Source organism: Rhinopithecus bieti, unplaced genomic scaffold, assembly GCF_001698545.2.
Source record: "Rhinopithecus bieti isolate Rb0 unplaced genomic scaffold, ASM169854v2 scaffold_3734, whole genome shotgun sequence".
NCBI classification, from domain to species: domain Eukaryota; kingdom Metazoa; phylum Chordata; class Mammalia; order Primates; family Cercopithecidae; genus Rhinopithecus; species Rhinopithecus bieti.
Window position 1 is genome coordinate 1,799,096 of NW_016804423.1, and position 16,152 is coordinate 1,815,247.

A 16,152-nucleotide genomic window follows, 5' to 3' on the forward strand; every position below is an offset into this window, starting at 1 on the left:
GAAATTGGGTAAATATTTAAAAAAAATTATTCTGAACAAAAAAAAAAAAAAAAAAAAAGAAATTCTATCGTTTGCAGTGGATCAGCGTGGAAGACATTAGGCCAAGTGAAGTAAGCCAGACACAGACAGATAAATATTGCATGATCTTGCTTATGTGTGGACTCTTAAAAACCTGAAAATCACAGAAGCAGAGAGTAGAACGGTGGCTGCCAGGTATTGGAGAGTCGGAGCAAGGGAAGGTGTCAGTCATAGAGCACACACTTTAAATCATACGATGAGCAAATTTTGGAGGTCTAATGTGATATGTTAATTAATAGAATTGTAGTTTCCTTTACAAAATGTATATCAAATCACCACATTATACACCTTGAATATATTCCATTTTTGTTTAATAAGTATTTTAAAATAAGAAAATGAAATTCAAATAAAAATCACAGTGTGAGAAGCCACTAATTCACCTAATAATAATTGACTCCAAGGGACACAAAGGGTCTCTTGGAGGTGATAAAGTATTCTATACATTGCTGGTTATTTTGCTTATGCAACTATGTATATCAGTCGACTCTCATTGAACTGAACAACAAAGGGTAAATTTTACTGTATGTAAACTAGACCTCAATAAATAGAAGTTTAAAAGAGGCAAAAAAATAGCACTTAGCTCTAGTTAGAATCACAGTGACTATGGTAGACTACATGAAATAATTATGTTTACATAGATGGCGCTTGATTAAATACACATGCATTTCTGCTTATATGGTAACAATTCAGGAGGCACATTTTAAATCTTAGTGATACGATGCAACATTTATCATTTATTTTCTATTTGTAATGAACATTATAAAATAATGGCTGTATTTTGGCAATAAAGTCAATAGAAGAATAAAAAGTTAAGTATCTTTCCTTTTTTGGCTTTGAGCTGTATAGAATTAACAAAAGTTACTCTGTTTGTAATATTGCAGTCCTTAAAGATATTATTATTTTTAATTCTCATGTTATTATTCCATTAGAAACTTGAAATTTTGCCCATGATTTTGTATTTTAAATCCTAAATGAGTAATTTTTAAACTAATTATACAATGATGCCTTTATTCAGCTGTTTGCAATCAATTTTTGCGTTTAAATGTTAAATCTTGTCTAGTTCAGCCATGCATTTCAATCTCAGCACTTAAATTGTTTATTGATTGATCTATCATAGTCAGATACACATTTGTAAACGTTTTCTTCTGGAATTCAAATAAGTATATATTTTTTCTTTTAAAGTTAAAATTGAATAAAGTTTAGAATTAATTTTTTTTAAGTTTACAGATTTCTTTTTTTTTTTGGAGACTCGCTCTGTCGCCCGGGCTGGAGTGCAGTGGCCGGATCTCAGCTCACTGCAAGCTCCACCTCCCGGGTTCACGCCATTCTCCTGCCTCAGCGAGAGTAGCTGGGACTACAGGCGCCCGCCACCTCGCCCGGCTAGTTTTTTTTGTACTTTTTAGTAGAGACGACGTTTCACCGTGTTAGCCAGGATGGTCTGGATCTCCTGACCTCGTGATCCGCCCATCTCGGCCTCCCAAAGTGCTGGGATTACAGGCTTGAGCCACCGCGCCCGGCCTACAGATTTCTGATTAATTTTTTTCCTGCAGTTTATAAGAAGTATTTATCTGAATAAAATCACCGTCTATAGTCCAACTATCCTGTATTGGTAATTTTCAATTGATAAAACATTAGAAAGAGACTAATTGTAATATTGACTTTTTTTTCCTCTAGCAGTCCCCTAGTGTTACCAATTGCCAAGCAAGACAGTCTGTTGGAAAAAGACATTATGTTCAAAGATGCAACGAAAGGTCTGTGTAAGCAGCAGTCTCAGGACAGCACCCCTGAAAACCCCACTATGGGCGGTTCCACCAAACCCGAGCAGGTAATCCCTCCCTCACTGCATGTCTACCAGTACTTTTTCATATCAAGTAATGTATTAAAATCCCACATATTTCAAAAACAAGTGTGCACTAATTTATATTCAAAGACAAATTAATGCCTAGATTAATATTTTGCTTGCAGTTTTCATAAACAATTAGTGCATTCTGCTGATCAACACGCATAATTGCTATTGTGCTTTACAATTTGAATTTTGGTTTTGACTTATATACTAGGAATGTAAACTCAGCCAGCTCATTACTTCTTGAATATTTCCAGTCGAGTCATTTGTCATTATTTTGATTTTTATGTATTCTGTGATTTTGGTTTATTTCAATGATCCAAATATTTTACGAACAAGAAGGGCAAACCAGCCACTGAATCATTTATTCTTAAAAGTAACTGTGGTCATGCATTGCATGTGTATTTGTGTGTGTCTGTGTGTTTACGTTGCGTGTGTGTGTGTTTGCGTGTGCATATATGTCCTTGTCTGGCACCCAAGTTATGGGAGGTAATTTTGGATTCGAAGGGGGAGAGGGGAATGAATGAGCTTGGAGTTATGGAAATTAATGTATTTTATTATGGCCATAGAAATAAATGATTTTTGTATATTTCTGTTTTATAAGTGGCAGAATAACTTGCATCCTTGAAAATAGCTTTCTTCAGTGTATCTATTTTTTCATATCTTATAGATATTTTAGCCAGGTTTCCTAAAGATCTTCTTAAAATTTAATTTTAATTTTAGTAATTTTTGTTATTTCAAGTAACTAAAGCAGATAAGCAAAACATTTGAAACACTTTTAAATTTTAGCAGGTGTATTCATCGGCTCAAGCTGCCATGACAAAACACCGCAGTCTGGGTGGCTTCGACAACAGAAATGCATTTCTCACAGTCGTGGAGGCATCTGGATTCTGGGGGTCCAAGGTCAAGGTGCAGGTTGACTAAAGGTGCAGGGCTCCTTCCCACTGCTGTGTCCTTGCAGGGTGGACAGAAGGAGGCAGGGAGAATGGGAAGGAGGGAGAGGCAGGGAGGAGCAGGGAGAGGGCACTCTCTGGAGTAATCTTGTAGGATCAGGATCCCACCCTTATGATTTCATTTAACCTAAATCACTTCCTTATAGGCTCTATCTCCAAATACAGTTGCATTAGGGATGGGGGCTTCCACCTACGAATTTGGAGAAATACAGTGAGTCCACAGTACTAGACAAATCAAAGGTTAGGTAAAATTTAAGAGAAAATACGTATATATTTTTTGAGACAGAACATTGTTGTGTCACTCAGGCTGGAGTGCAGTGTCACAATCATGGCTCATTGCAGCCTCAGCCTCACAGGCTCTAGTGATCCTTCTGCCTCAGCTTCCAGATAGCTAGGACTAGGCTGTGTGCCACCATGCTCGGACTTTTTTTTCCTGTGTGTGTGTGTGTGTGTGTTTTAAGAGATAGGGTCTCACTGTGTTTCCCAGGTTGATCTTGACTTCTAGGCTCAGGTGATCCTCCCACCTCAGCCTCCCAAAGTGCTTGGATTATAGGTGTGAGCCACCACACCTGGCAAAATATTCTTAACTTTCTTAAGGATCCTATTAACTTCTTTTGACATTCCACGTGTTTCTGAGCTGTATAATTTGTGTACTTTAATGTCTGACATAACTTTCCATTTCCAATTATGATTTAATACTATCCTGTAATTAGTATCCTGTATAGAGGAAAAATAACCATTAATTAGTGTCTAACACCCTCTTACCTCTCATACATTTTAACACTTACGCCCATAAATTTAGTAATCTAAAAGCTTGGTTTTTGTTTTCATTACAGATATTTAAGACTCAAATTAGTTTGCAGTGAGTGTTGAGGAAACAAATTTCTGAGTTATTTTACAACAGTTGAAACTCAAGAATGAGTTCTGTTTCCTAATTGTTTTCACGGGCAGCCACTTTGAGTAAAGTCTTATGGGCTGCTTTCTCTTGTTATATATAAAAGCATTACTGCTCACCTTTAGATTTAACAAAATTTATATATATATGTGTGTGTGTATATATATATATTTTTTCATGTATTTCCTTTTGGGAGGGGAAATATTTCATTTTTTCAATAGCTTGTTTATTGATTAAAATATTATATCATAGCATTCTAGTAGAATAGGTATGTGAGCAAAAAATTGAGTATGACCAACAATTGAATATTATTTTAAACTTACGGAGTTATTTTCCTCATACCTTAATTTGTTACTAAGAATGGGAAAATTAATGTTATTCATTATATAACCTAGAGAAATTAAAGATAACTTTAAAATATAGTTTTGTTTTTACTGGCATTGTTTTGAAGTATTTTTTCTTAATTCATTTATAGAAATGTGTGAAAAATCTCAGGTGAATTGATTTCCTACTGTTCAAATTAACTAACATTCAAAAACTTTTGAATGCAATTAGTGATATGGCATGACTTTTAGTCAATGTGTATATGTGAAATTATTGTACATTTCTATTAATTTGCTTTCAAGCTGTGTTAATTAGGTGTTTGAGTTTAGCAGTAGTAAGTATAATGATATTTATTTAATTAAAGAAGAGCAAACTAGGTCAACCGTTTCATCAAAGTACTGAGATTTCTCCCTCTGTGGAGTTAAAACAATTTATGATTAGCAGATTGATTGCTTTTTAAGTGGCAATTTAATAAGATGTTTCTAAAAGACATAAAATATTCTTCAAATATAAGACATTCAGGACATAAGAATATCAAGTGTAATCTTCATAGGATAGCTTTTCTGTTTTAATGTAGACTTTTTATAATTGTATCCTAGACATAAAAAGTAATTGTAACCATGTTCTATTTATGCGTTAATAGAGAGGGAACGGTGGCTACCCAGGCTTTATGCTCCTGTGTGATCTAATATTCACCTGGTAATATGCCACACTGTATCCATCGTGTTCTCCTATGTTCTTGCCCACAAGGTGCTAGCTGGACAGTTCTCTCCAGGGAAGAGCAGCGTGATAAACTGAATGGATTATATATTCACATTTCATAGGAAAGCTTTCCAAAACACTTTTCAAAGCCATAAAACTCTGATTCACATTTTAGAGATAAATACATCATGTGGAAAATTTTTAAAAATTAAAATAAAAACTACTTTGCATCTCTCTTTCCAGATTTTTACAAAGTGTAGGTCTTATCAAATGGTAACTGTGTAAATGAATATTAAAGACATGATTTGACATTTTATTTTTTTTAATTTCCGAGAACCACTAAAATTAACATTTGTTTTTATAATATCTCTGAGAACTCAGAATGTTTCTTACGTGGCATATAATGTGCAAGAATTCCTTCTCTTCCCTTTCCCTCCTGGTTTCCTTTCCCATCCCATCCCTCCCTGACCTGCTGGGATTTTTCATTGTTTCCTTGGTTCCCTAATTTCTTATTTTCCCTCTTTCCTCCCTCTCTTCTTTCAGAAATGTTTACTTAAATTAGGTTTAAGGTTGAAATTGAAGTCAAGTGATTATTCCGTTTAGTGAAGCCATGATAGCCTGGGGTAGAGAGAAAGCGGGAGAGAAGCCTGCAGCTTTGCTGTGGTTCAGGTCTGCAGCTCAGGAACTCTATGGAAGTCCCATAGCCTTACTGAGCCTCAAGTGTAAAATGGGTACATAAGACCAGCCTTGTATGGTTGTTATGAAGATGACAGTAGATGGATGTATTATTCATATTGTTATTATTGTATAGACTGGCTGTATGTGACTGACTGGAATTACATACTCTGATTTTGCCAGAGCAGTAACGTCTTCTACTCCCTGCACGGATCTGTTCCAAATTCATGTAGTTCCAGTCAACATATCCACAGGACTTTATACTTTTCAATGTAAATATAGATGATTTTAGAAAATAATAAGGCAAAATAATGTGTTACGTTGGTTAACATTTCAAAGCTTAGAAATGCTTTCACCTGCATTATCTTAATCCTCAAAACGTCACTGTGAGCAGGTTATTAACTACTTTCACTACATAACTTAAACTCAAGCTTCAAACTGAGTTTCAAGCTGACCAAACTTAAACTCAAGAAACTTAGGCAGACTGGGAGCGGTGGCTTACACCAGTGATCCCAGCACTTTTAGAGGCCAAGGTGGGAGGATTGCTTGAGGCCAACAGTTCAACACCATCCCGGGCAACATAGCAAAACCCCATCTCTACAAAATATTTAAAACTTAGCAGGGCATGATGGCGCAGGGCATGGTGGCCCACACCTGTGGTCCCACCAACTCAGGAGGCTGAGGTGGGAGGATTGCTTGAGCTCAGAACTTGGAGGCTGCAGGGAGCTAGGATGTCATCACTGCACTCCAGCATGGACGACAGAGTGTGACCCTTTTCTCGACCAAAAAGTTAAACAAGTTGTCTAGAATCACAAATGTTTCTTTTATTTTGTATCCAGTGCTCTTCTAGTGGCACCACAGCAGGTTTGTAAGATTCGCTAAAACTTTCTTCCTGTAGTCCACAGAGACGCAAACACGTAGATCTTCAGCCAGAGAAAGGGAAAGGGAAAGGGCCTGGTAGACTTCACTATTTAAGAAACCTTGGCAGAATAACAAAAGGAAGGCAAAACTACACAGGACTGACCAGGCATGGCACGGGTGGAAGCCTTGGGAAGCGAAGTAAAGTATGTGTCATGTGATCACCCTTTCTTAATCTGGTCATTCCGGTCCACACAGCTTCTTTTTTCTTTTTTTCTTTTTTCTTTTCTCTTTCTGAGATGGCGTCTCACTCTGTCACCCAGGCTGGAGTACAGTGGCGCCATCTCAGCTCACTGCAACCTCCGTCTCCTGGGTTCAAGCGATTCTCCTGCCTGAGCCTTCCGAGTAGCTGGGATTACAGGTGCCCACCACCACACACAGCTAATTTGTGTATTTTTAGCAGAGATGGGATTTCACCATGTTAGTCAGGCTGGTCTCGAACTCCCTGACCTCAGGTGATCCACCTGCCTCGGCCTCCCAAAGTGCTGAGATTACAGGCATGAGCCCCTGCACCTGTCCAACACATAGTCTTTTTTTTTTTTTTTAATTTTCTCCTTTTTTTTTTTTTCTTAACTTATCTATACTGGGTTGTTTGCCCCTAGACTGCCTTCCTCCAAATCCTGTGACCCTGATCCCACAAGTCAGATCATTTCTGTTGCCCCTTGGGCTTCTACTCCCTGGACATGTACTACCAGCCTCCCAGAGAGAAATCACAAACAAGCAAACACAAGACAACATGGTAAAGCCCACGGTTCTCAAAACCGCGTCCACACAATGGAGACGAGGGATCAGCAAATTCAGAATACTTTCAAAACTTAAATTAGCTTTGGATCGCAAAACATTTCTCAAAGTGTTTCCCCTAAATTCTTCCTTGATTTCTAAAGTATGTCTGTCTTGTGTTTTAGATCTCTCCTTTTGGAAATACATATAATAAAAACCATAGTGGTCAATTTTGGAGAGGATAGGCAATATTTTGTACTTATCTGGTGATTATTGTTATAATTATTTGGCAGACATTGGTGGTGCCTACTTTTCAGCCTACAAATGCAGCATAAAAACATCCACAGATATACTTTTATTTTCTTTCTACTTATCAGCTGTCACAATGCTTTGAAATCTATAAAGAATGTGCTCCTTTGATAGCCTTGCTTAAGACTGATTATCAAAGCTTCCTTTCAGGTCATTTTGGAATCTTGACGTGAGAAATGCAAGGAACTCTTCCCTTGATCTACTCTCACACTGGATCTGCCCCACTGTGTAACTATAAACAGACTAGGGAGTAGTCACATTTTTACTGTCAGCCTAGTATACTCTCTGACCCATGTAACAGCTGTGCCACTGAAGACGAGAATCCACAGGAATACCAATGAGATGTCTGTGATAGCTGTTCCAGGCTTGCTGGAACAAATGCAGAACTTCTGTTAGTACTATTCATGTTTTTGCTAAATGTGCACACAGAAATTTGCACTGAAATTGTTAGCATCGTGACTGTAAGAGGGATCTTATTATCTTAGCATAAATCATTACTCCTGAAGAAAATACAAATGTTGCTCTTGATTTTCTTCCTTTTTATAATTTCTTTGGGAGTTGAAGATGTATGCTAACTTGCTGGAGAGTTTTGCCTTCTTTTTGCATTACTCAAAGTTATTGCAATCATTTACTGATTTACATCAAATTAGTTACATGTATGAATATGCATATGAATTAATTTTCGTACATGCATTCATGCATGCCTACATCTCTTTTGGGGTTGTCTATATGTGTGTGTAAGTTTATGTACTTTGGAGAAACGTTGCAAAGATATTTGAAAGAAAATATATTTACATCCATCCCTAAATTGATGGTGAAAGTTCCCTTTCATGTGTATCTCTACATAAGGACTTCTGCCACAAGTTATTTCACCTCTAGAAAATACATTCTTCCCTAATTGCACATGTTTTCTAGATTCCTTTTATATCCAAGGGCAACTATTCCAGTCTGTGATCCTGGAATGCAGTAAAATTATCCATCTTTATAAGAAAATCTTCAATCTTGTCTAAATTAATTCTAGTTAGGAAATCAAGTACAACTTAGTTGCATACAGTTGCATATGGCAGCTCCTCTTTTTCTTAAATTAAAGTCCAATCCATTCCTCTGTGGCCTCTTCCTTGGGCCCCCTTTTTCTAGAGCTTGCTGGCTGGTCTCACCACTCTGCCTTTTCTCTGCTGCAGCTGCCAGTGTGTCATCTTAGCACTGTGAAACTGGTCTTGCCATCCCCATGCTCCGTCCCCTCCATGACTTTCACTAATTCCTGGAATGAAGCAGCTCGTCCTCATGGCCCAGGAAGCTTTTCCAGCTCCTTCAATATCCCCTGCTGCTGCCTTCTCCCACCTCCTCCACACCAGGGCAGATTCTAGGGCCTCCCACACACCCATCTCCCGACCTTACAGCCCTCACCATGTCCTTCCCTCTCCCTGAGACATCTCTCCCCACATCCCACAGGACTGCCTTTGAAAATGATGTCCAATTTCAACATCAACGTGACCTCTTCGAAGAGGACTTCTCGGATCATCTAAAGTAAAATGTTTCTCTTTTCAAAGCATCTTGTTTTCCCCTCACATACATTTTGTACTTGTAATTTCTTATTTTTGTCCTAACTTGTCCCCCGCATAGGGGAGGTCACAAACATCATTCCTTTTTTCCCCTTTGTCCTAAACCTCTAGCACAATGGCCGACAAAGAAGGTGAGCAAGGGAAATTTGGCCCATGATTGAATAGATGTCATCAGATGTTTCCATTATCCACTGGAATTCCTCCTGTTCCCCAGTGGTTATCAGGCCAGCTTTTGCTTCTGACTTATCAGCTGTGTGACCCTAGCAAAAGTCCATGTCCTCTCTGGGCCTCAAGTTCTTCATCCATTAAATAAGGATGCTATAACAATGGATGCCAAAATGTTTTAAAATGTTATTCAGGCCGGGCGCGGTGGCTCAAGCCTGTAATCCCAGCACTTTGGGAGGCCGAGACGGGCGGATCACGAGGTCAGGAGATCGAGACCATCCTGGCTAACACGGTGAAACCCCGTCTCTACTAAAAAATACAAAACTAGCCGGGCGAGGTGGCGGCGCCTGTAGTCCCAGCTACTCGGGAGGCTGAGGCAGGAGAATGGCGTAAACCCAGGAGGCGGAGCTTGCAGTGAGCTGAGATCCGGCCACTGCACTCCAGCCTGGGCGACAGAGCAAGACTCCGCCTCCAAAAAAAAAAAAAAAAAAAAAATGTTATTCAGCAGAAGAACCTTCCTCAGAAAGAAATATGTGAATGAGAACTCTGATTCCTAAAGCAAAGGAAAGCTGAGCATCATTGCTGAGAACAGCACGGACAGACCCAGGGCCCTCCACACTCACCCGCATCCCTCCCTCCCGCAGCCCCAAGGGAAGCTGGTAGGAAGTTACATGGTCTCCGTGGCCCCTATATATGTTACGAAGGGCACTAATGAGGCACACTTAGCTGCAGAGGAGGCACCAGGCCAAATTCCCCTCGTTTTTTTAATTCCCTCAGCCACTCTCTGAAGTATATACTATCTTTCATCACATAGAGAATGAAAAGCAGCTTCATGATGTTAAGGTAGAAAACTATTCAAGAACTCACAGATTGGAAGATGTACAACTGGGGTTTAAACACTGTTGTTCAACCAGCCAAATACAAATAATTGATGTTTCAGAGGTAGATGAGCTCGCATTTTCTAACATTCGAAGTAGGGAAGCTCAAATGAATGTCTAAGATATTTACCTGAATTTGCATGACCGATGAAAGCAGAATTAAAAACTGCCTGGATCAAGACCACCAGTTCTTTCTCCTGAGGGCTGTGCTGAAGGCGGCGTCGCTTCTTCTGTTGCCACGCCTCTCTCTGAGACCTGTCAGTCTAGGTAGCGCTTGGTGCCTGTGAGACTCCGCAAAGTGGAACTCAGTGTATAGTGTTAAAAAGTTGATATCAAACAATTTCAAAATCATTTTGATGACCCAGGAAACACCGGCATAGCTGGAACATTATGACTTCTATTTTTATCAACAAAAGTACCAGTGTTTGGATGCAACTCTTGAAAGATTCAAGTAGATAATTCTGACACATCAAAGCCTTAAAGCTATGCCTCTAACCCAACATTAAATAACTAATTTTAGTAAAACTATATTGTATGCTTAGTGTAGGTTAATGCTGAAAGATCTTTGGAAATATATTTCCTTTAAAGGTTGCAAAGTAGTTAAAACAATGAATTCAGGGTGTTTGAGTTTGTGCATCTTGGTGGGGAAGGGTACAGGCTTGTTGTTGATATTTCTGAAATCTAGATTTTTTTTTTTTTTTTTTCCGAGACAGGGCCTAGCCCTGTCACCCAGGCTGGCACGTAGTGGCACTATCGTGGCTCACTGCAGCCTCAAACCCAAACCCCTAGGTTTAAATAATCCCCTCCCCTCAACCTCCTGAGTAACTGGGACTACAGGGCACATCACCATGCCCAGCTACTGGAATATTTTACAAATTAGTTTTTAGTAAACATGCGTCTATTGTAATATTGTGTTTCCTGCTTATAGAAATGGTTTGAACTCCAGTGCCATAAAGCTTGCTGCCATGCCGCCATTCTAACTAGAGTTCATAAAAAAAAAAATTCTGACCTTTCAACATGCCCACTACTCAATTTGTGTTTCTATTATTGTGTGTGTGTGTGTGTGTGTGTGTGTATGTATTTTGTTTGTTTGTTTTGAGACAGAGTCTTGCTCCATTGTCCAGGTTGGAGTGCAGTGGCTCGATTTCGGCTCACTGCAACCTCCACCTCCTGGGTTCAAGCAATTCTTGTGCCTCAGCTTCCTGAGTAGCTGAGATTACAGGCATGTGCCACCATGCCTGGCTAATTTTTTTTGTATTTTAAGTAGAGGTGAGGTTTTGCCGCATTGGTCAGGCTGGTCTTGAACTCCTGACCTCAAGTGATCCACCCGCCACAGCCTCCCTATGCTGGGATTATAGGTGTAAGCCACCACACCAGCCTGTGTTTCTATTATTAATGCATTAGGTTTAGAAAGCCTGGGGAGAAAATAAACCTACTTTGTGAACTCATGGGAAAGATTATGCTTTGTGAAATATCCACTAATATCAGAAAAGATAGTACTAAATTTAGTTTTATTAAAAATGTTTAGTATTTTTTACACTACATTTACTAGATAAGCAGAAATATTTATGTTCAAATTATTTAGCAATGGTATATACTATTAATAATATATAATACAGATACAAATACAAAATGCAAATATAGAGTACATACATGAATACAAATGATAATTATTAAAACTTGACTAGAAGTATCAAAGAGCTCACATTGATAAGAATATTCTTATTCTTTTGCTCCTGTGTGTGATATTAAAAAAACACTCCTACCATATTCCATCAAATGGCTACTTTTCTGAGCATATTCTGTGTACATAAAATTAAAATTGCACATTTCTAATTTGAAAATAATGGATTTTCATTTAATTGAAGAATCCAAATTTATCTTTTGTATTTGAAATGTTGCACAGTCTTTAAACTTTCATGGCATATTACATTAAATAGGAAAGCTTTATTTATGACAGTTATTTTAATCTCATAGCTACCTTAATCTTAAAAGTAATGTAGAGCAGAATAGAAAGATCTGGAGTCTACCTTTAAAACCTGGCCTCATCTTACAGGAATGCAGAATCTAAATTCCATACACATTTCTTCCCTACCATGCCAACAATGGTAACATGAAAAGTTTCGCTTTAGCTTAGGGAACACTACAAATATATGAGGTGTTCCACTGCCTATCTTTCAGAGGACTGAGAACAGTACAGAGCTGTCTAAATTATCAGTAGGGAATAAGAAGAGTCAACATGCTGAACTCATCTTGACAGACCTAATGCCTGGGCTAACAGACAGGGTGTGTGCACCTGCACCCTGGGGAGTATAGCACAAAAATTCTCATCTGAATACGTTGCTCTGTGGCTTTGGATTTCTTTTTTTCTTTTTCATTGAACCATTGCATATAACAGTTCCTAACTCAGGTTGTCTTCAAATTTTTGACAGGTAATTGAAAGTGGAACATCCAACTGTGAAGAAAGTTGATTGGAAAGCAATTAGAATTGATCATACTTTCTGTTCTTCCCCAGGTCAAGCTAATGCCTCCTGCCCCAAATGATGACCTGGCCACACTCAGCGAGCTCAATGATGGCAGCCTGCTCTATGAGATTCAGAAGCGCTTTGGAAACAATCAGATCTATGTGAGTGCCCTGGAAATTGCCTTTTGAACTGCTTTTGTCTTGCTGAATGTTTTTATCACCCTTTAGTGCTTCAAATGTTGCAAGTGAAGGGCTCATTGGAGCTTCTGGGCATGGTGATAGCTTAAGTTGAATTTTTCAAGGTGAGTTTAGCTTCATTCTGGCTCAGTTATAAAGCAAATTCAGCACAGTTCCAAATTTTGGAGTTAAGTATAAACTAATACCTTGTGGACAGACACAAGTACTGCTATTAAACTTTCCTGTTGTCATGATTGCTGTGGAAGATCTTGCTAGAACCAGCAGGATCTGCATATGACTTATAAAATTGCTGTCTGTCTCCTCTACTTTTCTTGAACCTGCTAGATCAGGAACAGGAAGTGAAAGAGCATACATTGACTATGCATGTATGACTGCCTCTCTATTTGCATGAGAAGAGAAACTGTTGTGGCTCAGAATTGCCAGGAAATGTCTTTGTAAAGTTAATAATTTATGCACAGATTCCTGATAGTAGAATCCAAAAATATTACTCAAATGACAGCATGGAGAATTTATTTACTGTGGTTCTATCCTCATTTGTGTGTTACTTTCCCAACACTGATAACAGTTTAGATACCTTGTAATATCAAAATCAATCTCTTTCTCTTTCTTTTTCTCTCCCACTCTCTGATTTTGTTATATTCTACACAGAGCACAGAGCAATTCAATCAGAATGTCTATAAAGAAATCTGATTATGCACATACCTGCTATCCCTTTTTGATAACACTTTTGTTTTCTAGTCTACTGAGAAACTGATTAAGTAATTTTCATGTAAATGTGAAGTCTGAGATTTCCTTACAAGTAATGAATTGTCAAATGCTGATTAGCCTCTGAAAATGCAATGTAGCATCTTAATGCTTAGATAAATTGCCTGCCACTGTAAATACACTTAAAATTAAATACTTCTGTCAAAATTAATGAAATCATGTCATTGGCATAAAGTGGTAAGAGCTGATTACTTTGGTCTCTGTTATCACCCTGTTACTTTTGTAAAGTGTGTATTTTTATTCCATTTTTTAATCTTTTTCCCAGTATTGCATTGGTTTTTTTTTTTCACTTGTAATTATAGAAGCCTAGAAGACCATTGCTTAAATTGTTTTCTCTTTCTTTACCCATTTGTACCTTTAAAGTGACATTGCATCTAAATATGCATTTATTCTGGTTCTCTCCACCTCCGTGGTAAGCACCCTCATCAAAGCCATTACCTTCCCTTCTCTAACAACCTACTAACTTTCTAGGGGAGGCTTCATCATTCTTTTCAATCCAATCTCACAATGAACTAGAGTAATTTTATAAAGCACAAATGTAATCTCAAAGCTCCCAGTCTTGAATCTTCTCTATGGCCCACCACTTTTCATGGGAAAAAGACCACAACCCTTATTCCAGAGACTAGAATCCTCCTGATCTGCCCCGAACAGTCACTGAGGACTCTTTCTCACTTATATTTAAATCACCTATCACCTGCCTTCCTGCATCAAGGACTTTCCTTACACTGTTTCTCTGTTTGTTTGTTTCCCCTAGAGTTATATTTCTACTCCATAAAATAGTTAGCTTTATAAACTCCCACTCAAAGTAGTACCCACTCTTTAAGTAAACCTTCCCAGAGCTTCTAGATTACATCATCATGGACTATCTATCTTTAGAGAATTTATCACAGTTTGTTATTCTGTAATCATTGATAGTTTGTTAACATCTGGTTCTTGGGCTGCTCAAAAGCCAAACACCAGAGACAAGGTTGATGGGAGGAAAAGTAGGTTTATTTGGAAAGCCAGCAAAACTGAGAAGATGGTAAACTAGTGTTCTAATGTACCTTCTCCAATTTTTCAGGCTGGCCAGAGAGTGTTTATGGGAAGGACATATACAGAAGAGGAGGGTGTTAGTATCAAAAGGTGAATAAGGACTATAGACACCTGGGGACCAGGGAGGGTCTAAGGAGTTGGGAACTTTGTCCTTGTCAGGCTACAACTTTCCTGGAAATCTTTAATAAAACATAGTTGCTTATGCCCTTCTCCTTTAATCCCAGAGTAAAAACTATACGATTGCTATTTTTGCATTATTATCTCAGTGCTTTAAGATGATCCTAGCCCACGTACAAGAATAGGTAAAGCCGCTTAACAAATGGAGTTAGTTATGTGAGTTTTTCTGCTGTTTCCCTCTTAAACAGTAAATACTTCCTACCTTTTTGTCAAACTCCTGCCTCTAGCTCCTCCACCCAGTGGACTATCTTCTTAAATAATTTGTTTTCTAGTCAGTTCCTCTCTCTTGATCACCTGAACTATTTATACTACTCTCTGCTTTCCTAATGTTCATATAACATAAATTTGCCACTGTGTGAGGCATGGGTTTCTTCTGCTCAATTCCTAAAATACAGAAAAGCTCAATCGATTAGGATCCATTTCATAATAGGAATGTTGTACATTATGGTGTCTGAAATCACCTCTAATGGGTAGACAAGCAATTTAAACATTATGGATTAAATGGTAATATGTGCTTCCCAATGTGCTGTCTGCGGATGAGTAGGTATATGAATTTTTTATGACCAGTGTGTAATGGAAATAAGTGTTTTTATAGAAATTCTTCCAGCAGTCTGTTGGTTTAATCCCTATCTGTTGGAGTTAATAAGAATCAGAGCTTGAACTTCATATGTCTTTTAATCACATTTTTTAGTAATTCTTTTTATTATGTTTTACAAAGGTATCAGTCCATGATTAATTGGAACTAAAAGCAAGTGATCCTTCCCCACAAATAGAAAATCACTAGTTTAGTAGAAATCTCAAAATTCCAATACCCAAATGTGGTCATTTGAGCTCTTCCAACCTTCACGTCTCATGGCCTTTCCACCCTGGCTCATGACAGTCCCACTCTTGTCGCTTCCTGGGCCAACACACTTAGTAAGACTGTTGATGCTGGTTTTCCTTCCACACCCCACATCTGATTTCCCTGCAAATGTCACCGGCCCTACCTTCAAGTTATACGCAGAAGATGACCCCTACTGCTGCCTCCAGGCACATATCTTCCTACAGCAATTGCATTTTGCACTTGCATTTTGTTTCTTTTTGTTTGTTTTTTGTTTTTATTATTTATTTTTTATTATACTTTAAGTTCTAGGGTACATGTGCACAACGTGCAGGTTTGTTACATATGTATACATGTGCCATTTTGGTGTGCTGCACCCATTAACTCGTCATTTACAGTAGGTATATCTCCTAATGCTATCCCTCCCTCCCCCGCCCACAACAGGCCCTGGTGTGTGATGCTCCCCTTCCTGTGTCCAAGTGTTCTCATTGTTCAGTTCCCACCTATGAGTGAGAATATATGGTGTTTGGTTTTCTGTTCTTGCAATAGTTTGCTGAGAATGATGGTTTCCAGCTGCATCCATGTCCCTACAAAGGACACAAACTCATCCTTTTTTATGGCTGCATAGTATTCCATGGTGTATATGTGCCACATTTTCTTAATCCAGTCTGTCA

General features: G+C 38.4%; 1 protein-coding gene across 1 annotated transcript in view; it reads left to right on the top strand.

Moving 5' to 3' along the window:
- MYO16 (myosin XVI) overlaps positions 1-16,152 on the top strand; it is a 638,577-nt gene that overhangs the window by 262,467 nt on the left and 359,958 nt on the right. Inside the window, 2 exon segments of the mRNA XM_017868179.1 lie at positions 1,753-1,903; positions 12,538-12,648. Coding sequence (XP_017723668.1) covers positions 1,753-1,903; positions 12,538-12,648 — 262 coding nt within the window.